At 39.3% G+C, this 25956-nt stretch overlaps 1 protein-coding gene across 3 annotated transcripts in view; it reads right to left on the bottom strand.

The window, feature by feature from the left end:
* Positions 1-25956, bottom strand: part of TAF1B (TATA-box binding protein associated factor, RNA polymerase I subunit B) — a 70480-nt gene that overhangs the window by 35556 nt on the left and 8968 nt on the right. For 2 of the 3 annotated variants that reach the window (XM_019755962.2, XM_019755964.2), the window contains exons 6-8: positions 22217-22370; positions 16563-16719; positions 11149-11248 (exon numbers count right to left, since the gene is read on the bottom strand). In XM_019755962.2, the coding sequence (XP_019611521.2) occupies positions 11149-11248; positions 16563-16719; positions 22217-22370 (411 nt within the window). Of the gene's footprint in view, positions 1-11148; positions 11249-16562; positions 16720-20223; positions 20355-22216; positions 22371-25956 lie in introns of those variants that run through there. The other variant, XM_074331677.1, reaches the window with a different exon arrangement.

Here is a 25956-nt window from a genome sequence, read left to right as displayed (position 1 = left end):
ACCCTTACATATTTACCACTAAAATATTAATAAGAATGCTTTTTTAGTTTTTTCCATCAAATGCCACTACTTAATGGCCTCCTGATATATTATGTAACAAATACACCAAAAGCAGTCTGGAAGTTTCCTACTTAGGTGGAAAATACTCCCCAACAGATCAATTTGAGATCTGAAAATAAAGTATTTAAACTTATTCTTTTTTTCAGCTATTTCAAACCATTTAATCAATAAACACAGACTGAGTCCTTACCACGTATACAGAATTACATTAGGTCTTATGAATAATAAAATAGAAGCATTAAATATGGTCCCTACTCTCAAAGAATAATTGGGGATACAAGACTCATACAAATAAGCCCATGTATTACATATTGCCTTTTACTCCTTTGTTCCAGAAATTCTTTTTAGAGAGCATCCTCTATCTGCCTTTAAAATCTTGAAAAATACAAAAAATATATGTGATATATCTGCAAGCTATGAAGCATATAAATGAATGAATAATGAATTCATAATAAAACGAATACCCATGACTCTACTACCTGACTGAAGAACTGGAACATCACCACACCACTGCAGCCAGCAGCGCACTCTCCATCCCTGTCCCACCCTCTACCTCCCCCTCCAGAAGTAATCAGTATTCTGCATTGTGCTCATCACGAACTCGCATTTTTAAACATAGTTTTATCATGCACATTAATATACCTAAATAAGTATCTTTATTTTAGATTCTTTTGAGCTTAAGAAAAATGGTATCATACTGTATAACTTTCTTAGTCTCCCCTTTTACATGCAATAGAATGATTCTTAGATTCATTCACGTGGCTTGTGAATGTAACTCATTCATTTTTGTAATTGTTAAATATACCATTCATTGTCTGACTAGGTCATACTTTATCCATTTTCCTATAGACAGACATTTAGATTGTTTCTAGTTTCGTTTGCTATGTGTTTACATTACCTAGCTGCCTTCTCTACCTTTTATCCCCAAACACAAAACTCCATCAATAGAGAACTAGTTAAGTAAATTGTGGCCTATCTACATTGCGTAGCTCTTAGAAAAGTAGTAAGTTAATAAGTAAATTGTAATTATGTAAGAAAATATCCCTATTCTTAGAAAATAAATACATAAATATTTAGGGGTAATGATAGAGGTAACTTACCTTCAATGATTTAGAAATGGAATTTCATAGATAGATACAGATACATACATACATACATACATATGTACATACATAGAGAGGATAGCACAAATGGGATGAAATGTTAACGATAATTGATCTGGGTAAAGGATATACAGGTGTTCTTTGTACTTTTTTGTATTTTTTGTATTTTTGCAACTTTTCTGTAACTCTAAAATTTTTCCAAAATAAAAAGTTTACTTAAAAAATTTCTCCAAGATATAAGTGAAAAAGGCAAAGTACAATGGTTATTGTTACCAAAGCATAATCTCGTATTATTTTTAATACTAATACTTTGTACCAACATCTCTATAACAAACTACTCACCTATTTTACCCGTCTCCTTACTCAAGAGTAACTTCAAAATAGTCAGGGCAGCTCAGTGGCTCAGGCGGCTGGAGCGTGCTCCTAACACCAAGGTCACCGGTTTGATTCCCACTGGGCCCTCTACAGCTAAGACTGTGAACAATGGCTCTCCCTGGAGCTGGGCTGCCATGAATCCATGAATAGCCGAGCTCGGTGTGAGCTGCTGTGGGCTATGATGGCAGGCAGACAGTGTGTGGCCGGCAGTGGCCGGCAGCTGAGGAGAGCTGCCATGAGCTGCTGTGAGTAGCCAACCAACAACCAACAACCAGCGACCGACTGCCTCAGTCGGGGCGGGGGGGGGGGGGGGGGGGCAAGGGGGGGCACAAGGCTCATAACAGCAGCATGGGCCAGGGAGCTGTGCCCTACAACTAGACCGAGAAAACAATGGCTTAAAAACTGGGGGTGTGGGGGAAAAGAAAAGTCAAAGTAAATTATTACTGTGAAAAGTATTTCGTGTAAACAAAAGCTTATAACCATGATCTTCCAATAACATGGTCCAGTTGGGGGGAATTTTTAAACCAAAGATCAGACTATTGACCATATTCATGAATAGAGATAGTAGTTTTTTAAAAAATCCAAGAATGAATGAGCAATGAGATACGTTTAGGAATTTAAGAAACAACTGTTTAAGTAAGTTACTTAAAAGCATCTGAATATTGACTCAATTTCTAAATGCCTAAAAATTAGCATTTGGAATACTTCTGCTTCTGCCCATGAAGGATTAAATACTATGTGAATTGACTCCCACTGTAAACAGAGAACTAGAAAAAATATGTATAAAATAACAGATCCAGGCACTGGACAACAGGAAGCACAGGACTATCACACTTTAGAGAAGAGAAACAAATGGCCTCAGTTTACTGCCTGGAGGCAGTTTTCAAGCTGCACTACAGGGAGTGAGACTTGCTGAATTGAGGAGACAAATACTGGAACTTCTGGAAGCTGAGGTGGCTATAATTTGCAGGCAGAATACCAGTGAAGATAAAGCTGCAAAGAAAGAGAACTCCAGAGATCTAAAAAGGGGTCCTGTCAAGCCTTTGGCTGAGTACCAATCTGTGCATGTGTGAGAAAAAACCTGAGAGAGGGGAGAAAAATCATTGGATTTTTTTCAATGACTCAAAACAATTCCCAGAGCTCAAACAGGCACCATCCGGAGTGGAGAGACTTCATAATAACAGGGTCATTGGGTAGAGTCTTCTGCAAAGACAAGTCTCAGTGGTCTAAGGGGAGGGTCTAAGGGGCTAAGTTAGTGCCAGCATAAAGGCCCTGGACCAGCCATAAAATAGCTTAAAAACAAGCTTCGAAACAATCAAACTGATCTCCAAGTTATCTAATTATATACCAAAACAAAAATCCAGTATCCGACAACATAAAATTTACAATGTCTGCATACAATAAAAAATTACCAGGCATGCAAAGAAATAGGAAAATATGACACATAACTAAGAGATAAACCTATCAATACAAAGAGACTCAGAAACAACAGAGACAATGGAATTAGTAGATGAGAACCTTCAGCTGTCTACCATGTTTCCCCCAAAATAAGACCTAGCCAGACAATCAGCTCTAATGAATCTTTTGGAGCAAAAATTAATGTAAGACCTGGTCTTATGTTACTATAATATAAGACCAAGTCTTATATATTATCAGACCGGGTCTTATATTAATTTTTGCTCCAAAAGATGCATTAGAGCTGATTGTCTGGCTAGGTCTTATTTTCGGGGAAAGAGGGTATTATAAGTATTGTCAATATACTCAAAGATATAAATGAAAACAAACATAATAACGGAAATGGAAAAAATAAGACTGAAATGGAACTTCTAGAAATGAAAAATTCAAACTCTGAAATGAAAAAATACACTAGATGCGTTTAACAGCAGATTGGACACTCAAGAAGTAAATATCAGTGAATCTGAAGACACGACCATAGAAATTATCCCAAAAAACACACTGAGAAAGAAGACAAAGAAATAAAAGAACACGAGTCTTAGTGAGCTGTGGGACAATATCAAGTGGTCTAACATGTAATTGGTATCCCAGAAAAAAGAAATTAAAGGACAGAAAAAAATATTTGACGAAATAATGGATGAAAAATTTCCAAATTTGATGAAAACTATACTCCTATAGACCTAAGGTCAATGAATCCCAAGCAGAAGAAACATAAAGAAAATTATGCCAAGGCATGTCACAATCCAATTAATGAAAAACTATGATAAAGAGAAAAATCTTAAAAAATCGCTACAGACAAAAAAGATACATTACATAGAAAATAGCAAAGATAAGATTGACAGCAGACTGATTTCTCATCAGAAATCAAGCAGGCCTATAAATGACAAGTCCACAGCTAACATCATACTCAACAGTGAAAACTGAAAGCTTTTCCTTTAAGATTAGTCATGAGACAAGGATGCTCATTCTCACCACTTTTATTCAGCAGAGTACTAGAAGTCCTTGTGAGTACAATTAGGTAAAAGAAATACAAGGCATCCAAAACAGAAAGGAAGAAATAAAACTCTATTTGTAGATGACATAAAATTACATATGCAAAACCCTAAAGATTCCACCAAAAAACTGTTAGAAATAATAAATTCAGTAATATTTCAGGATACAAAATCGATATATGAAAATCAGTTGTGTTTCTCTACACTAACACTGCACTATCAGAAAGATAAATTAAAAAAAAATACCATTTACAATTGCATCAAAAAGAATAAAATACTTAAGAATAAATTTAACCAAAGAGGTGAAAGCTCTGGACACTGAAAACTATAAGTTACTGAAGAAAGAATTTTAAAAAGACACAAATAAATAGAAAGATAGTCTGTGCTCATGGATTGGAAGAATTAATATCATTAAAATGTCCATACTAGCCAGAGCAATCTAGATTCAATGCAATCCCTATCAAAATACCAATGGTCTTTTTCACAGAAAAAAAAAAATCCTAAAATTTGTGTGGAGCCACAAAAGACCCCAAAAAGCTAAAGCAATCTTGAGAAAGAAGAACAAAGCTGGAGGCATCAAACTTCCCAATTTCAAACTATATTACAAAGCTTCAATAATCAAAACAGTATAGTATAGGCATAAAAATAGACACATCTGTCAATGGAACAGAATAGAGTCCAGAAATAAATGTACACATAGATAGCCAATTAATTTACATCAAAGGAGCCAAGAACATACAATGGTGAAAGGACAGTCTCTTCAATAAATAGTGTTGGGAAAACTGAACAGTCGCATGCAAAAGAATGAAACTGGACCATTATACTATATACAAAAATCAACTCAATATGTATTCAAGACTTAAATTTAAGACTTGAAACCATAGAACTCCTAGAAGAAAACACAGGAGGTAAGCTGCTTGACACTAGTCTTCACAATGATTGTTTTGGATTTGACACCAAAAGCAAAAATAAACAAATGGAATTATATCAAACTAAAAACTTCTGCACTGCAAAGGAAACCATTAACAAAATGAAAAGGCAACCTACAGAATGGGAAAAAATATTTGCAAATCCTACATCTGATAAGGGGTAATGACCAAAATATATAAAGAATTCACATACATTAATAGCAGAAACAAACAACCTGATTAAAAAATGGGCAGAGGAACTGAGCAGACATTTTTCCACAGAAGACATACAGATGGCCAAACGGTACATGACAAGGTACACAACATCACTAATCATCAGGAAAATGCAAATCAAAATCACAATGAGCTATCACCTCACACCTGCTAGAATGGCTATTATCAAAAAGACAAGAGATAGCTGTTGGTGAAGATGTGCAAAAAGGAACCCTGGTGCATTTGTGGTGGGAATGTAACTTGGTGCGGCCACTATGGAAAATGGTATGGAGGTTCTCAAAAATTAAAAATCAAACTACCATATGATCCAGCAATCCCACTTCTGGGTACACATCCAAAGGAAACGAAAACAGGCTCTCAAAGATGTATCTGCATTTCATGTTCACTGCAGCATTTTTCACAATAGCCAAAACATGGAAACAACCTAAGTATCTGTCAACAGATGAATGAACAGAAGATATGAGAAGAAAGCAAATTCTGCCATTTATGACGATATGGATGGAACAAACATGAGGGCATTATGCTAAGAGAAACAAAACTGACAGAGAAGGACAAATACTGTATGCTATCACTTATATGTGAAATGTAAAACAAAAATGGAACTCATAGAAACAGAGAGTAGAAAAATGGTTGCCGGACGCTGGGGGCGCTGTGCGTGGGGGAAATAGGGAGATGTTGGTAAAAGGGTACAAACTTTCAGCTATCAGATAAATAAGGTCTGAAGAGCTAATGTAAGACATGGTGACTTTAGTTGAAAACACTGTTGTATAATTGAAATTTGCTAAGAGAGTAGAATTTAAATGTTCTAAATAAATAAATATGTGAGGGGATGAAGTGTTAACTCAACGGGGGGAATCCTTTCACAATACATACATATATCAAATCGCTACAACATACACTTTATATATCTTACAATTTTGTGAATTATACCTCAAGCGGAAAAAAATAAAATAAAATAATGAAAAAAACAGAAAGAAATCAGGCAGACCTGAAGAAAACGGAACATCATCTTAAAGTGCTGAAAGAAAAGTACAAATCTAGAATTCTATATACTACTAGTGAAAATGTCTTTTCAAAAATGAAGGCAAAATAAAGACTTTTTTTAGATCAAGAAATGCCAAAAGAATTTATTGCCAGCAGATCTGTACTATAAGAAATGTTAAAAGATGTTTTGTAAACAGGAAGAGTGCCAGAAATAGCAAATACGTGAGTAGTTTTCCTCATTTTAATTTCTTAAAAAGACAGATGACCACTTAAAGCAAAAAGAATCCCAATGCACTGTGGGATTTATAACAAGGTAAAAGTAAAATGTTAGCTACTGAAGGCTGGGAGGAGGAAAGTGGAAGTATATTGTTGCAAGGTTCTTACACTATACATGTACTAGTGTATTATCATTTAAGGTAGGCTGTGGTAAGTTAAAGATGAATATTGTAAATTCTAGAGCAACCTCTTAAAAATAGAAATATAGGGCCGGCCAGGTGGCTCAGGCGGTTAGAGCTCCATGCTCCTAACTCTGAAGGCTGCCGGTTCGATTCCCACATGGGCCAGTGGGCTCTCAACCACAAGGTTGCCAGTTTAATTCTTCGAGTCCCACAAGGGATGGTGGGCTCCACCCCCTGCAACTAAGATTGAACACGGCACCTTGAGCTGAGCTGCTGCTGTGTTCCCGAATGGCTCAGTTGGTTGGAGCGCATCCTCTCAAACATAAGGTTGCCAGTTTGATTCCTCGACTCCTGTAAAGGATGGTGAGCTGCGCCCCATGCAACTAGCAATGGCAACTGGATCTGGAGCTGAGCTGCGCCCTCCACAACTAAGACTGAAAGGACAACAACTTGAAGCTGAATGGCACCCTGCACAACTAAGATTGAAAGGACAACAACTTGACTTGGAAAAAGGTCCTGGAAGTACACACTGTTCCCCAATAAGGTCCTGTTACCCTTCCCCAATAAAAATGTCTTAAGAAAAAAACACCAGAAGTATAATTAACAAATCAATAATGAAGATTAAATGGAATAAAAAAATCTTAATTCAAAAGAAGGCAGAAAAAGAGGAAAAATGGAATAAAGACTAGATGGGACGGATAATAACAAGATGGTAGATTTAAACCCAACCATATTTATGATTATGTCAAATGTAAATGGTCTAAAGACTTTAATTAAAAGGCAGAGATTATCAGATTGGATTAAAATCAAAACTTATCTACAAAATGTGTATTTACCAAATACACATTTTAAATATAAAGGCACAGACAGGTTAAATATAAAAGATTGGAAAAAGATATACTTTGCAAACATTAATAAAAAAGAAAAGTTGGAGTAGCTACATTAATATCAGACAAGGTTGATGTTAGAACAAGAAATATTACCAATATTACAAAACTTGTCTCAAGTTGTAAAAACTTAGGAGGGGCAGAGAACAATTTAGATCTGATGCAATACTAAGAACATAATATTTCAGGCTGAAACCCTGCATCATCACTAGAAACAAATGCGACTGTAATAGTTGCAGGCACTTCTTAACCACACTGCGCAGAGGAAGGCAGTGCAAACTTGAACTAAAAGCTTACACTAGGAAGTTTACGCTGGAAAATAGGAGCTGCACTGGCTATTACAGTGACAGTCTCGATTCTGCACATAACATGTCACTGCTGCAGTCATTTAAACATCTGGCAACACCTGGATCCATTACTACTCGAAAGGATACAAAGAATATGTTTTTTAAATAATGATTTTTACAGAGTGAAACTTGAGTGTCTATGTGAGTATGCATAAAGTGAAACCAAATTCCTTAACTCAAAAGGTAGTTATACATCCCAAGCATACAAATGAGCCCAGGAAGCACTACCCTCTCCAAGAAGCTGAATTTATGATAACCAAAATTATAAAATATCATAATGAAATGCAAGAGTCATATCTGTGGACTTCCTGAAAACTACTTTGAGAAAACTAAGAAATGGGCACAATTGAAAACTTTATTTTCCAAAAATGATACATTTTTATCATCCAAGCAGCTTGATTACACTCTTAATCCCTACCTTAGATGAAAAGTTTTTCCATCCAGAACCCTGGAAGGGAGGCTATTACCATTTGAATATCTGCAATATGCCTGCATTGTGAATATATTATCTCAAATAATCCTCATTAGAACCCTAATGAAGTAGAGCTATATGTATTCCCAAATCACATTTCTCCTTAGGCCAGTTTCCTTATTGGAAAAATAAGAAAAGTGGGCTAAGTGATGTCTAAATTTCCCTCCAGCTTTAATATTCCATGATTCTATAGAAAAGATTCTGGTGTATATTCCTGAGAAGCTTACAATTTGTTAAAGACAGCTAAATAATAATTTTAGGCACCAGAAAAAATACAAATAACCTCAACCAAGCAAAAATCAATGTAAATTGAATGGTGAATGGCTTTGAGAAATTAGATTAAACCCCAGTCAGTTAGGATGTAAAATAAAGAATATACTCGGAATTGAGAGAAGAGGGAGAAAAGGAGAGAGAAGGAGGGGAGAAAAGAAGGGAGAGAGAGGAAACACAGAATTTTTTTTATTAACCAAGACTAAGCTGGTAATTAATGCAAAAATGATAACTCGGTTCCATTGGTCCCTCTAGGAAAACTGAACAAATATAAAAACACACACCTGGGACTATTGAGCCAACCATCTTTTCCTTTCAGCAGAACATTTAAACAAGGCTCAGACGACTAGCCATAAACGATTTTTAGCAGCTAAATTTAGAATTACTAATTAATGTATCATACGGGTTTTTAAATCATTAAAATAACAAAAACAACAACAACAACAGAAAACCTCCTTCTATGTGACAGTTTCGGGGTAGCATCAGCAGAGTCCAAGGAATGCCCAGGAAGTCCACACTTCCTGTCTCATTGAGCATGAAATGCCATTAAAAAAGATGAAAAACCAATCAATCTTGAGTCCAGGCTAGTTCTGAAACTAAGACCTTGTTATTCTCTTCCCAGACATGAACAGGGCTCCTAAGGTGTTAGGTGTACCTTATAGGTCAGTATTTACCTCCCCGATATTATGCCAGTTCCACCATATCTCTGACAAATTAGCTGGGGTCTGGAGTGCTGGCTGGAAAAGCAAGATGTGTCCTCTGTGTGTCTAGTCCTTTAACGAAACGATCGTAATTCTGCCCAAGCTGAGAAATAGGCTAAGTTGCCTTTTTATTATATGAAGGTTCACCCTTCAAGAAGGCTGCTCTAGCTAACCAGCTGTGCCTCCTGCCAGGACACATGTACTCGCTGCCCCACTGTCACTACTAGCCTGGACCCCCCTCCAGTAGGACCCTCTAGCCATGCTTTCTGGTTCTGGGTGCCATCTCTGCCATACGGCCACCTATTGGTTTCGATAACCAGTTTGGAGCCCCTTTTTTGCCTCAGTAACCTACTCCCACTTCCTGCCCTCGCTGCTTCCTGCCCCGCTCCCCTCACCCAATCCTCACAGCGTGGTATGGTCCCTATTTTTCATCTCCTTCCAAACTAAGACTGCTTTGGCCACGCTGGACTATGTTCACAGTGAGAATATCAGGCAAATTACCTAATCTCTCTGTGTCTGTTTCCTTGTCTATAAAATGGGGTAATAATAATACTATGTACTTCCTAGGGTTGGTATGAATAATAAATGAGCTTATAAAGTATTTAAAACAGGGCCTGGTACATAATAAGCACTACCACTACTATTATTTCATTTTTGTTTTTTCTAGATCAGTGGCAGCTGCAGCTCTACACTCCTTCCTTGTGCTGCGAAGGATGGCAAACGCATTTGGAACTCGCCTGATCTCCCCTGGGTGTGAACTAAATGGTGACGATGAGGAAGCAGCCCTGGGCACCCACCTCCACGCTTGCTTTCTACTCTCTAAGTCTAGAGCTACTCTGACACAAGTTGTTCTGAGGGTGGAGCCATTTCCGGTTTAAACATCGAATGTTCTCTACAAATCATTCATAGTGACCAATATTCTAATTCAATAAAGTGCTGCTAATATTTACAACCTCAGATGTAAAATGTTATGATATGTTACAAGCTTCTTTATCTGCATTTCAACCATCCATTTCCTTCTGGCTCAATGCTTCAAAATTAGCACACTATATTGTTGTATTTCCATAGCACCTATTTAAATGTTCTGAAGAACTAGAGTGAGGAGGAGGGCAGAGTAGCAGGCAAACAGAGCAAAGGTGACACAATGTGCCAAAGGCCTAAAGCGTAGTAGTTCCAAGTCTAAGACTACCAACTGCATGACCTTGGCAAATCGCCCTACCTTTCTGAGGGGTCTGCTCACTGTAAAATTGGGATAAAGTGAACCATACTTATGCAGGGGTTTAGTAAGGATCACAAGTGTCTCTCCACTTCAACTGCAAACAATGTGAAGGTCGTGAAGATTAGGAAGGCCTATGAAAATCACTCCTCAAGTGGGCAAATGGTGGATAAACTTTAATATTAACATTTAGTATACTGACAACCATCTGATGACAAAGGGCAGACAACATTTGAGTACTATAAATAGTGATAAAGACTCATAATTAAAGGACAGAAGCCCGTGCAGTGGAGACATCTGAAAGACTAACACAAGCAAAGGACTTAAAATAGTGTCTCTTGAAACAAGGTAATAACTTTATTTTCTCCAAAGCAACATAGTGTACAAATAACAACAAAAAACACTTTTTAGAAAATTTGAAATTATTTAAAGGTCCTTATATAAAGCTTTTAAAGTTTAGTCTCAACAATATACCTATTTGTACTGTAAGGTGTGTACTTTACACTGCAGCTATATTTTGAGGATAACCTAAAGGATTACAAGAAGCCACACAAGGAAAATAAAAAATAACAAATCTACCCTTCATTAAGTTATGACTAATGGTCCATATTTGGATAGAACAAAAACTAGATGACATTTAAAAAGAAACCTCCAACATCAAATTAAGAAGTCAGGCAAGGAATATAAATCACTACAGTACTCTTGTATCTTATGAGTGACTGCAAAGTAAAAAAGAAATAACTTACCTCTATAGCAAAGATTCCTTTGTCACGTCCATATAATTTCATCTCTTCTGGAAAATGTTGAAAAGCATTTATGTACGGAATATGGTCCTCTTCAACAAATCTGTATTTTTAGAAAGAAAGAATTTCAGTAAGAGATAAGTACTGATTCAGCAAAGTAAATGAAAGAGTTAAAAAGTTATTTCAAAGACAAAGTAAGAATCAGCATGTTGTTATATTTTTAAGGATGATAAATCTAAAATCATCTATTATTCTCTGTACCCAGGTGTGGAGAAAACATATAGTCAATTATCTAATGATCTCGTCAGTTTCTGGCTACATAGACGAACTATTTCTAAGAAGCGTGTATCTTCTTTGTCAATTCTCCCCAGACTTGCGATGCGGCATACCTTCTCTCCGCAGCTCCCATCCCATGATTAGCTCCTACTCATCTTTTGAATCACTTCTTTAGTTTCCTTGACCCCTGTGTTGGTAGGACACCTCCCCTGTCTACCCTTTTGTCCCCAGTACCTATGACAGTGCATGGTTCATGCTTGTCGCCGGAAGAACATTTAAGGGCAGGGACCTTACCCGTTTGCTTACCACTCCATCCCAATGTCTGGTACACAGTAGGTGATCAAATTTTTTTGAGTAAATCATTGAATTTGAAGAAAATAGCACACATGCATAAATAAATACACATACATATTTATTTACAATTACTTCAACAGAAATTTATTGAGTACTATACACCTGGCACTATTCTAGGCTGTGGGGATACAGCAGTGAACAAAACAGGAAAATATTCATGTGCCTAAGGAGTTTACATTCTAGTGAAAAGAGAAAGATGGCAAACAAAACCAATAAATGAAATCTATAGTATGTTAGGTAAAAAAAAAAAAAAAAATAGTAAGGAGAAAAATAAAGTAGGGAAGAAGAGAATGAGGATGGGGTATCGCAACCTGTGCCATTTATATATACATGTCTATATGTTAGATTTTGTAAATCAGAAAATTGTTAAGGAAAATAAGATTGAGACAGGAATAAGTTAGTATACGAAACAGTTTGCATCAGTCATCGTAGTTGGTAGAGCTAACAGTTAAAGAACAATATTCAAATGAAATTAAACTTCAAATGAAAAATGTGACTTCTTTAACCTTTAGTCTACTGAAAGTTGAGAATTAAAGTAAATATTTCATGTAAGAATGGTGTTTGATGAAGCTTATGATGAAATAGGGTTCATTAGAACAGTCCTACAGGGAAAACCACCTCACTTAGGTTTTCATTATTTTAATTTATATAAAAGTATCTATACATAAGAATTAGTATTCACATTATTTCAGAACTATTTTTTTGGTTCAATACTATTTTGTATATAGGATGTAGCACATGCTTATCACTTTTACAACTCTCTAGTATTCCACGATATTAATACAACTCACAATCTATCCAGTCAATGCCCCCATGTGATAATGTATGTATGCCAGCACCGTATGAGGTGTCAAGTGTTCCGCGATGAGTAAGACATAAAGAGCTCCCACCATGACGCGAGCAGGTCAGACGACAGGTTGGAGATGTGTCAGCACAGACGGCATCACAGTGTCCACACAGAGGCACACATCGTGCTGCAGGAGCAGAGGAAGGAACCGGAAACCTGCCCGGGGGAGGCAGAGATGTCTGCACAGAGGTCTTGGGCATCTAGGGTTTTAATAATTTTCACCATTTATACGTAATGCTGCTCTTAATTTCTTTCCAAAATATTTTTTTCCATTTGAATTTTCTTTTAGAAAAATATATACTTTTCCAAAAGCTAGCTACTGAGTCAAAGTTCTGAACGATCTATTTCCCTTGTTCCTTGTTAAGTATTACGGCTGGGTCTTTGGAAGCTGACAGAGGGATGCCACAGACCAAAAGTTCCTCCTGACCAACAGACCGCTACTCTAGCCACATCCCCTGGAAACAGTCTCTGTTTATAATTGTATTGTATTTTTTAAAAGTTTTAATCTGTGACAGATTGGAAATTTAACAAATTGTTTCTTCATTGCAGATGATAAAAGAAGTGCTGCATTAGAGAGAAGTCATGTTGACCCGCAACACATATCCTGAAGCCATTCACCTCTTTTCATTTCATCACCACCACCCTAACCCAAGCCATCATCTCCCAGCAAAAGCCCACCTGGTCTCTCTGCTCCCACCTTGCCTTCCTGGAATCCACTTTCCCACAGCTGCCTGAATGATCAGATCACGTCTCTCTTGCTAAATCTCCCAGGGGCTTACTGTCACACTCCTGATGAGTATGGGGTGTCCTCCTGGAGCGATGGATACGTCGAGGAAATAGACACAGAAGATGGTTGCACCACCTTGTGAATATACTGAAAATCACTGAATTGTATTTTAAAAGGGTGAATTTCATTGTATATGAATTATACCTCCATTAAAAAAATCCAAACTCCTAACCTGGCTTGCAAAGACCTGTATCTGGCCCGTTTTTTATCTCCCTGCCCTCATTCTCCTCCTCTTTCAAATAAGCTTCATCTGCCGCACCGGCCCCTTGATCATACAGCGCTTGCTCTTGCTTTAGGGCCTGGCACGAGCAACCTCCCTCTGCCCGGAATGCTAGTCCTTCTGATATTCACCTGCGAGCTCTTTTTCATTCCAAGCACAGCCTCAACTCCACCATCTAAGTAGCCATCTAAAGTAGCCATCTATCATTCTCTGTCACATCATCCGATTTCAGTCTTCTGCGCAGCACTTCACTGTTTCATATTTACTTTTGTATTTGCTCATCTGTTTCCTACTCTAGTCTTGAACTTCACGAGAGCAGGGACTTGATCTATATGGTTCACAGCTGTATCTAAAGGGTCCAAACTAAAATAACACCTGCATACAGTCAATATTCAATAAACATTTGTGAAATGAATATATGTTGGCTATCTTTATTTATTATTGTTATCGCTAGGTTGGCGGGGTCCTTCAAAGGCTATTTTAAGGGTTATCGATTTACCCTAAGGACTATGGATGCTGCTAAAGGATTTAAACAGGGGAGTGACAGGCAGGATCAGTATAACACATGTGGATACTGTGGCTGGGCTAATCCTGGATGCTCTTCAAATCAATGTTCTTTAACTATTATTTCACAGTTTGGTAGTAGTTTTAAACTTCAGCATCCAGAGGAATTCCCTGGAGGGAGGGCTTATTAAAACAGAGATTACCAGGCATTACTTGGTTTGTGACTCGGAAGGTTAGAATAGGTCCAAAGGTTAGCATTTCTAACAAGTTCCCAGGTGATACTGCTGTGATCAGGGGACCACACTTTGAGAACCCGTGACTTAGAGCTTTTTCTCCCAGAAAAGCAAAGAGGATCAGTGGTGAAAGTTTCTTCTCCTATTACTCCAAGCAATAAAGCTCAGTTCCCAAACTTGTATGTGCACAGAGCAAAATAAAAGCCCTCCAGCTAACTAGATGCAGTCTCCTTGAAGGCACTGTAGAATTCCCCTCAGAGGGAGGAAAGAGGCAGGGGACGGTGGGTAAAGGAAGGGAGAGGGAGGAGAATGGGGGAGGAAGAGAGGAGGAGAGAGGGGGAGAAAGGGGCAGAGAGAGAGAGAGAGTGACAGAGAGAGAGGAAGAGAGAGCGAGACAAAGGCATAGGATCTTACCCTCATCCTTCCAATCATATAATATTCTCCTTGCGAAGAATTTCAAGTAAATACTGTTTTCTCCATCTTGCTAGATTTCTAGGAGAGTTCTGTTATCCCCTTCTAGATTTCCCTGGGTAGGGTGGCTTGCCCTTTATCGAGCATGAACGACATGATTAAATTGCGGTTTCTGTACGAGCCCTCTGGTTATGGAGGAAAATAGATAGGAATGGCACAAAACTACAGGCACAGGGCTCACCTGGGAGGTGGCTAAGATATCCAGGTGAAGATAGAGACAGAGGGAATGCAGAGAAAATGGTTTCATGAGTTATTCTGGAAGTATACCTGATAGGATGTACTAACTGTACATGCAAAGAGGGGAAAGTGTCAAGGACGAAGCTCAGGTTTCCGGATTGGATGCAACAGGGTGCACGGTACTGATGAAGAGACAAAGCACTGGAGAGGGAGCTGGACTGAGGAGAAAGGGGATGAACCTCTTTCAGTCATGCTGATTTTGAGATACCATAAAGACACCCAAGGAGTGTCCAGCAGGCAGCTGTATATACGAGTACGTGGGTCTGGCCCTCAGCAGACAAGTCTGGGCTGGAGGTGGAAATTTGGGAGTCATCATCATAGAGAGAGTAATTAAAGCCTAGGGAGAAGATGAGATCACCCAATGAGGGCATCCAGAGCAAGATGAGGTTTTTAACTCAACAGTAAAATTCACTGAATCATGGACTATCTGCATGCAGAGTTCATTGCACCTGAGAAAGCCTTGTTATTGGGTTGATGTGGCCAAATTCAAAGGCACTATCATCATTTACTGGAGGCATTTTATTTAATCAAAGGGCCTAGTGCCAATAATGATGATGACGGAGGACGAGGAGGAGACAGAAGACGACGACCACTGCAAAACGACAGACAGCACTGCGCTCTTACTATGGCAGGTACTGTTCTAAGTGCTTTTCATGTAGTACTAATTATCGTGCGTCTTTATAACCCAATGAGGTAGATATTATTATTAGAGCCATTTTACCAATGAGGAAACAGAGGCAGAGAGAAATTAAATAATTTACTCAAGGTCACATAACATACAAGTGGCAGAGCCGGGATTCAAACCCAGGAGTCTGGTTCTAAATCTGTGCTCTTAAAACCACTCTACAAATGGTTAAACCCAGATGTTATTAATTAGAACACAAATCGAGGGAAAAATGAACACATTAATGATTTTGGCACATCTTCTATTTAATGAGAAATTCACACAATGCCATAATTTACTCATGACTGTAAAACCCTACTGTAGACTATCTTGAAAAACGTAAATGCTATCTACATAACAGGTTCTTCCAATAGTTCTGTTTTCAATTTTACCTTATAAACATAGACAACCTATATTTTAGCTCTTAACAACACCAATGTATGCTTTTGTGTAACTACTTAATAACCATTTGCCAATGGGAAGGTCATCTGTTCATCTTCTCCCTCAGAAATGAAAAATACTTAATAACACTACTCGGGTATTTAAATGTCACTTTTCATCTTCAAAGCATTTTACTCACAGTAGATAATTAATTTTCCAACACCCCATGTAAGGTAAATACTATTATTTCCACTATTTAAATAAGGAAACCAGGAGATGAATTACTAGCCCAGGAAGGATTAAATATCAGAATTAGAACTCAGGCTACCCAATCTTTTCAGTCCCTTCCTCAGCTCAAGTCTCCTTATAAAATTCAAAATATCCACAGGTTCTCCCCTAGTTCACACAGATAATCTGCAAACATCACGAGCGGCCCCGCTCACCTCAGAAGATCGGAAAGAGTAATTGTCTCTCTTTGCCAAAGCAATGCCAGATAGCAGAAAGCAAGTGTGCTTGGCACAGTCATCTTCACAACCCCCTTCTCCTTCCGTAGCGAGTATTCAACTCCATCAAGGGATCCGGAACAGACAGACGCTGTTTCTGAGGGGAGAAGAGGACACGTGCAATTACAGAGCACCGCCCGAGGTGTGTAAAGCCTCCCAGCCAGGCCTCGTCCTGCAAACCCCCTTCTCTCAGAGGCTCCCCAGACACCAGCGAGGGCAGCACCTCCTCTCGCTCCCATCCTCCAGGCATCCTCTGCACAGGACATTATTTCATCCTCACTCGCTCATTCAACACTTATTTATTTACTTCTTTGTGCCACTGTTCTAGGTCTGAGGAGATGACAGTGAACAGCATCTCATCTCTCTTGGAACCTACATCCTAGTAATGGGAGGCAGTCAATAAACAAAAAAATTACAACTGACAGATGGTGGTAACTGTTACATAGCACATAGCAACGTAGGGGCATGCAAAGAAAGAGAAGGGAAGGGGACAGACGTGCTATTTTATCTGAGTGGTCAGAGAAGCCTCTTGGGGAAGGTGACATCTGAGCAGACCCGAATGAATTCAGAGAGAAGTCTTGAGGATCTCAGGAAGAACACCAAGTGTATCAGCAGGAATGAACTTGAAGGGACAAGGAAGCCGGTGGGGCAAGAGCATCATGGGTGAAGAGACAGTGGTAGGAGATGACACAGGACAGAGTAAGAAAGCATATTACGTAAGGCTGGGTAGGTCATGACTTGTACTTTGGATTTTATTTTAAGTATAAGAAGTTTCTGGAGAGTTGTAAACAGAGGAGAACCTGATCTCATTTACGTTTTACAAAGGTCACTGGCTGCTAGATGAAGCATGGAGCTCTAGGAGGGCGAGCGGACACAGGCCTGCAGCCCTCCAGGAGAGTATGAGCGGCTCCTGGACCGGGGACACACTGCAGGGGAGAGATGGCGGGATCCTGAACACACTCTGAAGGCAGAGTCAAAAGGATCTGCTAAAGGACTGGACAGAAAAACAGAAGACAAGTGTGATCCGAAGGTTTCTGGTCTGAGCAGCGAGAAGAATGGAGACGCCACTTACTGAGACAAGGAAGATGGCAAAAGAGGTTTGATGAGAGAAATCAAAATATCATAATTGTACATGGTGAGTGTAAGATCTTATTAAATGTACAAATGGAAATGTTGAGGGGGAAACTGAATATAAAAATCTATAGTTCAGAGGAGAGGCAGGGCTAGAGAAAGGAATTTTAGAATCCAGGATTCTGAAGCCAGAAGTGAGGGTAGATAGAAAGCAGGAGTGGGAATGACCCTGAGAGACTCCGAGCTTTCTTGGACAAAAACTCTTCAAATTATTCCTGAAAATACCTTTTCCCAAATCCCGTAAATGCTTTCTTCGGGCATTTATCAGTACCTGACCTTTTCTTATGTGCATTTATTGCCCAGCTCCACCCACTACAACCTAAGCACCTTGGAGGCAGACAGCCTCGTACAACAGTGTCCCAGCGCCCGGAACGGCCGCAGCACGGAGCAGGAATCCAACAAGTATTTGGGAGCAAACAGGTCTTACAGTTCTACTTCTAAGATTTTCATACCAGTGAAATGACTTTTAAAACATGCAAAGATTCAGAGTCAAGGCATGTTGTGGCAGCACTGTTTATGATGTGGAAAAAAAAACTTACAACCTAAGTGACAATAGAAATTTTAATAAATAACACCATACAATGGTAGACTACATAGCAATTTACACAATGTTTTAACTCAGTGGTTCTCAAGTGTCATTCCTGGGCCAGCTGTATTAGCATCACATGAGAACCCATGAGCTGTACTAGTCTGTGTTCTAGCAAGCCCTGCAGGGGTCCTGATGGATGCTAAAGTTTGAGGATGACTGTTCTAAAAGAATACATAAGGGCACAGATTTCCATAAAATATTATGTTAAAAAAATATAGATATGAAACATGTAACTACTTCCAGTTAAGATGGCAAATTGGAAACACACATTAGCCTCTGCTCTGTCTCACTACAACAATTATATAGACTTTTTAAAATATATAAACCCAAGAACAAATAACATGGAAAAGGAGACAACAGCAATAAAATTTTAAAAGCTGGAAAGTATACGGACAGGTGATTACTGCCTTAGCGGTACTGGGAAAGATGGACTCAAAGCCAGCAGTAGGGAAAGCCAAAATCCCATCTGTTTTCCCCCTAAAGTCTCTAAAGAAGGCTCAGGAGCTGATTGAAGCAGGTACCCCCGGAAATTGGGTGAAGGTAGGGCTAACACCAGGACAACTGCTTAAAAGTCTGATTAAGAAGCAGTTACTCAGATTCCTGCCCCAACTCCATGCAGCCAAATGATTGCTCCTCCCCAAACTTGGCAGAAAATCGGAAGTTTCTCCTCTAGAGAGACTAAAAAACAGGTCTCTGGACTAAGGCACGTCAGTTGAGAGTGTAGGAGTATCTCACTGAAAATAGCAAGATTAAGTGAAAGTTTACATGCTGAGTCTTGAAACAACCCCCACTCCCCTCAGGCCCTCTCTTCCGGCCCACTTCCCAGAACAGCCAGGATTACACCCTCCAACCAGAAGACTCCACGAGATTTCTCTGGGAAATCTGATCAGCTCTGGGGGAAAAGACTGCTGGATGATCACTAAGAAAACAACCCAGCTAGATCAGCCTCTCACGCAGAGCAGAGCTGACGACTCACCATGGTACAATGCTTTAAACCAACCTTTAGTCTCCATTCTATAACAGGAGTAGCCGTCTTAGGCTCACTAAACATTTGAAGAAAGCCTCTAATACAGTCATAACAAGGATACGTTCTGAGAAATTCATTGTCATGGGAACATCATACAGTGTACTTACACCAACCTAGACAGTATAGCCTACTACACACCTAGGTGCTCTGGGGGTGGCGGGCTGGGAGGGAGGAGCCCATCAGAGGGAAACATGGGGTGGGGGGGAGGAAGAAGGCAGAGAGGGAAGAGAAGGGGAGAGAAAGGGAGAGCAGAGATCAAAAGAGATCCGGAGAGATTAAAGCTTGAGACAACAAATAATAAAAGAGAGAATGGGAGGAGAGAGAGACTCAGACTGAGAATGAGAGGAATGGGGCTGGTAAGAAAGAGAAAGAGACAAATGGAGCAAAGGGAAGTGAGTTTGTGCACGCAGGAGGCAGGAGTAGGGTGGCTTCCCCTCCTCCCCAGCATGGTCGCTCCCTCCCCAACTCTGGGTCCCAGCCCTGGGGGCACATGGCAGGTAAACACCACATGAAGCCTCCTCCTCTATGTAAAGCACCCAGAGCCAGCCGTAAATTCATCATCAGAGTTGGGTCCAACCTTTCTTTCCAACATCTCAAACATTTTGCTTATAGTCCATTATAATCTATGGGACGACAGCGTACACGCAGTCCCTCGTTCACCAAAACGTCATTATATGGCGCATAACTGTATAAAAAGCAGGGGCCAAAACAGTCAAATTGGGTGGGGGAAGTATCATTAATATCCTCAGCAAAATAAGAAAAAAATGCTCCACAAAAATGAGGCGGTAAACCAGCAAAGAAGATAATATGGGATCAAGGAAAAAGGAATTTAACGAAAGACAAGTGACAGAAACCTCAGGGTGGTGGTAAAGAGATCCCAGACAGCCGGGTCACAGGTCTAGAGACTTATTCTAGATCAGAGCAGGTCAGGTGCTCCAGAAAGCCTTCTTCTAGAAGATGAAACTGACAGAACATCCAAGTAGTTGAGAGATTTACTTCAGAACTGGGAAGAAGTATGGAGATACATTATTAATAAATAATACATTAGTAATAAATAGAAAATGAAACAATTACCAGTATAGAAAAACCAAGGATGTGCAAAAAGTGTAATCATGGTAAGTTATGTGGCTCAGTTCTGAGTAGCATTTATACATTTATAATAATCAAAGCACTAAATATTAATCTAGCAAAAAATTACAATTATGTAATTATAATTTCAGATAAAGAGTAAAAAATGCAAAATTGTTACTAGTGACTATGTGGGAGGAGAGGCAGTGAAGAATGTGTGAAAGAGCTAAGACTTCATCTTCCATGGAGGGAACTTAATGGCTAATATCCCAAACCAGAATTCAGCACGTAGTATGAGACCCTGTGACACAGAGATGTAAAGGCTGCAGAAAAGTTGAAAATGAAGGCCTTTTAGAAGCAGGCCATTTAGCAGAAACAGTGGACTACAATTTTTATATTTCTTATTTAAAAAAACTTTTACAACAAGCCTTATAAATATATTTTAATTACATGCATATAGAATTTTGAGTAAAAAGGTAAAGAATGAAGAAATAGTTCATTTTTACAAAAACAACTCCTTTCTATTACACACACACACACACACACACACACACACACACACACACGAAGAACTTTCTGGAATGATTTACTACAGCAATAGTGGCTATTTCTGGGTGGTATGATAACTGGTGATTTTATTTTCTTTGGAACTATCATGTATTTTGTAGTTTTGTAATAAGAGTTGTATTAATAGTTACTTTTAATGTCAATACTAAAATAAAGCCCCAAGGATCATCACTTACTAAAAAACAAACACACAAAACCCTACACATACGGAAACAATTATGATGCTTTAAAAGGCTTGGATGGTTTTAGTCACAGTCCTCTAGGAGTTCAGGCTCCTGAAAGCACGAAGGAAACTCCAGAGGTTCACAGCTGCCCAATTATTCTAGGAATCTAACTTCTTTACTTCTTGGGACAGAAAAGTAACTTAGCTGACATCTGTGTCACGGTGCAGTCTAGCAAGAAATGCAGATATGTTGATAAAAGAAGTTTTTAACCTTTGGAGGGCAAGGGGCTTGCAAAGCAGCAGCCCATACAAGAAATGTTTTGTTGAAAATTTTATATAACAACACTTAACCCAGATTCCAACAATATCTAACACCTGAGGGTTTGGAAGCTACTATGTATCTCCCAAAGAACTCTGTCAGCACACATCCAGACTCGAGTAATATACAGTAAGGCCTGGTCTGTTCTTTGAGGTCTGTTTTCCATCGTGTTTTTGTTTTCTTTTTAATGTAGTATAAAAACAACTAAAATCACGAATAAATGCTTTGAAGAGAAGGTCTGTATCTGTAACCTTAAATATACTTTTTGGCTATTTTAAATTATGAAATTAAATCAGAAAATAGATACACATACACACATGTAATGTGGAAGCTTTATTCAGCTTGCTTTGGTCTAGGCTTAGAAATTGGGCATATCATCTTTGACTTCTGTCTATCTTACCATATGGCTAAGTTCTACCATTTCTCCACTGCAAATTTTCTTAGAAAATTCTGAGCCCCCACATATACACGACCCTTACTGAATTAGCCTCCTTCTTTCTGGATCTACTTACTGTTTAGCTCCCTTTCAACATCACACAAAAATACTACTGTGGAGACAATGTACCTTTTTAAAAATTACACTAAGATTTCACTTAATTTACCTTTCTCCTATTCGTATGACTTTGCTAGGCCAAGTTCCTTTCCTTGGAATATGAAGAGATTGGACTACATGATTTTTAAGATGCAGCACCAGCTTTAAAACTCTGGGTAATCTGATGCTCATTTTTACCTGACTGTGATGCTTTGCTGATGGAGAAAGGCTTTCGAATGTGGTCATCAGGCTGAGACTCTGCTTCACTTTCAACAAAAGTAGGGCAGCTAAAGTCACTTAGCAGTTCAGGCGCACTATCCCAGTCTGAATGACTTGGATTTTCTTCCAATACCTATTTGCAAAATAACATAAGTAAAATTATTGTGTAGAAATTTTAAAATGCAGTTAATTTCCATGAACTTAAAGAATTCCTGACCATCGCAAGCACCATAAGAGAAACCACTCTAGAGAATCACAATTGTCTGCTGAGCCCCTAACACTGAAAGACCTTCACTCCCACCCGGGCTCCCAGGTGGCTCCTGGCAGCGCTTCCCGAAGAAGGGCTACAGACAAGGGTGAGCAGGAAACAGGCTGCCAGCTTCCTTCTCCCTGTGACTACACCGAGAATGACTCATGCACACCGCTGGCCTCTCCTTACCGAGCCCACCTGGGGAACTTTTGCTTGGTACTTTTGCTAATTCCATCTCTCCTGCCTGGACTATCTTTTCTCCCTCTCTCCAACTCATTACTTACTCTATCACATCATCTTTCCAACAGACTCTTCTTCAGTCATTTCTTATTTCCTTGAACTCCTGTGGCACTTACTATTTACAACACTTAATTGACAAGCACATACTATCTCACAGCACTGTTTAATTGTTCACGCATTTCTGGTTGGAATGGTGGCTAAAGAAAGGTCCGCTGGCTGACACTAACTTCTCAGGGGGAACTGATCACAGTGAAAAAGCCACACTCTCAGCCATGCAGGCCAAGAGTCTCAACCTTATTAAGAGGAAATAAGACTGATGTTAAGGAACATCAGAGGAGAATAAAGCAAAACAACAATCCAGGATAAGATACGTGTGTCCTCTGTGAAGCACATCCCTCTCTGCAGGCAAGCACATGAGACGCTGGATACACTATAAAGTGGCAGATGGGCACGGGCTCCCTGAGAAAACTGAAGCAATCAGAGGAAAACTTCCACAGGTTCATGCAGGCAACCATCTGCCGACCATCTGTCTTATTCTTCTGGCGGACTCGCAGCTCCCATCTAAAGCCTGTTTCTGTTTCTTCCTTTGTGCATTCAAGCCCACCTCTCTTTTTCCTCAAAGATTATCATTCATTTTTCTCTCTCGTCCTCCCCTGAACATTTCTTCTCTGTTCTGTATCATTCCTCTCAGTACATAAATATGCTCTCATTTAGCCCACGTGACAAAAAACTTTCCTTGACTCCGGCTACGATCCAATTTCTTTGTGTAGGCATACTTTGTCTCACTGCGCTTCACTTTATTGCACTTCACAGATGTTGCATTTTTCACAAATTGAAGGCAAGACCCTCCACCAGCAAAACAATGACAACTTGCTTTATTGAGATACTCACTAATTTCGGTGGTCTGGCTCTCAACTCGCAATATTTGAGGTCTGCCTGTACTTCCTTGCAGCAAAAATGCCTTGAGTTGTCCAGACTTGATGTCTCCAATTACTCTCCTGCCGGTCTACATTCTACCCCCATTCCAATAAATCTTTTGGTCCTACTGCTCCACTCATCAATTTTCAGCTCCCTGCCCTCCTGACCAGGCAGGCATTCCCCTCTTCTTGCAACACTTTGTTCCTTAGTTTCCAGAATGAGCCCCTCACTCTCTTGGCTTCACCAGCTGCTCCTCAGACTTCTTGGCCGGTTCCTCCTCTACCCCAGACATCTTCGTCCTAGAGTGGCCCAGAGCTCAATTCTTTGTCCTCTTCTGTCTTCACTCCTTGGTGATGTCATCTCATCCTGTGGTTTTCCACTTACTATACTGTTTTCAATTCTAAAATCATGGCGCATCTTACAAACAGCATTTTAGATTTGATGATTATAGTATAAATTGACAGCTTCCAAATTTGTACCTCCAGCCCAGACCCCTCTTCTAAACTGAAGAATTGTACTTGACAGTTCCTCTTGGATGTCTAATAGCAGTCTCAAACTTAACATGCCCAAACTGAACCATTCATCTTCCTGTTCCACCTGTTACTTCAGTTGATGGCAACTCCTTCCTTCCAGCTGCTCAGGTCAAAATCCTTAAGAGTCATCCTTGATGACTTCTCTCTTTCTCTCACACCCCACATGCAATCCATCAGGAAATTCTGTTGGTTCTACCCAAAGTTTATCTAGAATCCTATCACTTATCATTGCCATTGCTACCAGCTGGTCCCAGACGTCATCGATGCTCATCTAGAGCAGTGCTTCTGACACTTGAGCACAGACAGGAGGCACTTAGGAGCTGGGCTGAAATGAAGACTGATTCAGTAGCTGTGGGTGAGGCCCACATTTCTCTCCCTAGCTGTCTTCAGGGCTTCCTCTCTCACTTCCCTATGATCCCTCATCAGGGAAGCCTTCCCTGACCACTCCAGACCAAATAGCACCCTTCGTTGCTGCCCCATTTTCTATTCCCCTGACCCTGATTTATATACTTGCTTGTTTGCTTGCTTTTTCTGTAAGTTTTCAGTAATTTATTTCACCCAAGATCACACAAGTCAAAAGCAGTGGAGCCAGGATTCACATGTAGACCTATTCTTGGAGTATCTACACCCGAAGCACCAAGATGAGGTTACTGAGTAATTGAGAAGACTTAGCTTTTAATTTAAAAGCACTTGTTTAAAAGCACTTTTTCTTTTCAAATGAGAGTATAGCTGTATTCTTTTGATAAAAATCATATATAACTGATACACCAATTATATATCAGTTTAAAATTTTGCTTATTGCTTATTTATTCACTAAGGAAGATTTTAGTGTGATGCTAATAGTACTTTAGATGTGTGCTTACTCAAGTCAACAAAACCTTTTTAAATATCTTACGTTAACCTGAAAATATTAAAGTGTCAGAGAAAATCCCAGGTTCTGATTCAAATTTTCTATGTGCTAGGCAAAGCCTCAGTGCATAAATGTAACCAACAAATACCTTAGCTATTTAATTTTAAATATGAGGTTCTTAATAGTTGGGATGATTCTGTTTTTTTTTTTCTCTTTCCAAGGTCACCTTAGGATCACATAGCATCTTTTGCTTTTCTTGAGAAGTACCTGCCTCCTGAATCAAGATAGAATAATGTTTCATAATTCTATGATTATAACATGTTGCTTTTCCCAGTAATTTACTTGAGTAAATTTCTCAAGTAAATTTCTCTTGAGTTTATTTAAATTCATTGTCTCATGTTTAGAATGGATATTTCCTAAGCTATTTCCTTAGGTTATTCCCACTTTTATCATTGTATCTTGTATGGCTTGACTCCTCTAAACTTCTCCTTCTTAGACCTATTCGACCGATTCCTTTCACGAGACCTGGGTTTCTCAGTCCTGGGCCAATAAACTCTGCATATGGGACCCATGAGACCCCAACCAGACAAGGAAACACACTGGGCCAAGTTTGCAAGCTCTCAACAAATACGTGTCAAATAGATTCAGAATCTCTTTTCAGCCCTGGAGAATAAGAACCACAAACAAACACATCGAAGTTTACCAAACCTGCCTTTCTCAGCAGTAGAAGCCTCCCCTACCCCAAATAAAATGTACCATGGCACATTTAAAAGAAAACTGCTGAAAATATAGCTGCTCTGGGGAATGAGGAGAGGAGGCTTGTAAGACACCCAAACTTATTTTTCTTCACATAAAGGCTCCTGAGAAGAGACAATAACTGAACTAAATCTTGAAATGTCAGGTAAAGTAAGTAGGTATTCCAAGCAAA

The sequence above is a fragment of the Rhinolophus sinicus genome, linkage group LG05 (genome assembly GCF_036562045.2).
Source record: "Rhinolophus sinicus isolate RSC01 linkage group LG05, ASM3656204v1, whole genome shotgun sequence".
Lineage (NCBI taxonomy): Eukaryota > Metazoa > Chordata > Mammalia > Chiroptera > Rhinolophidae > Rhinolophus > Rhinolophus sinicus.
Note: the sequence above shows the minus strand (reverse complement) of the source record. Positions and strands in the feature narration are given on the sequence as shown.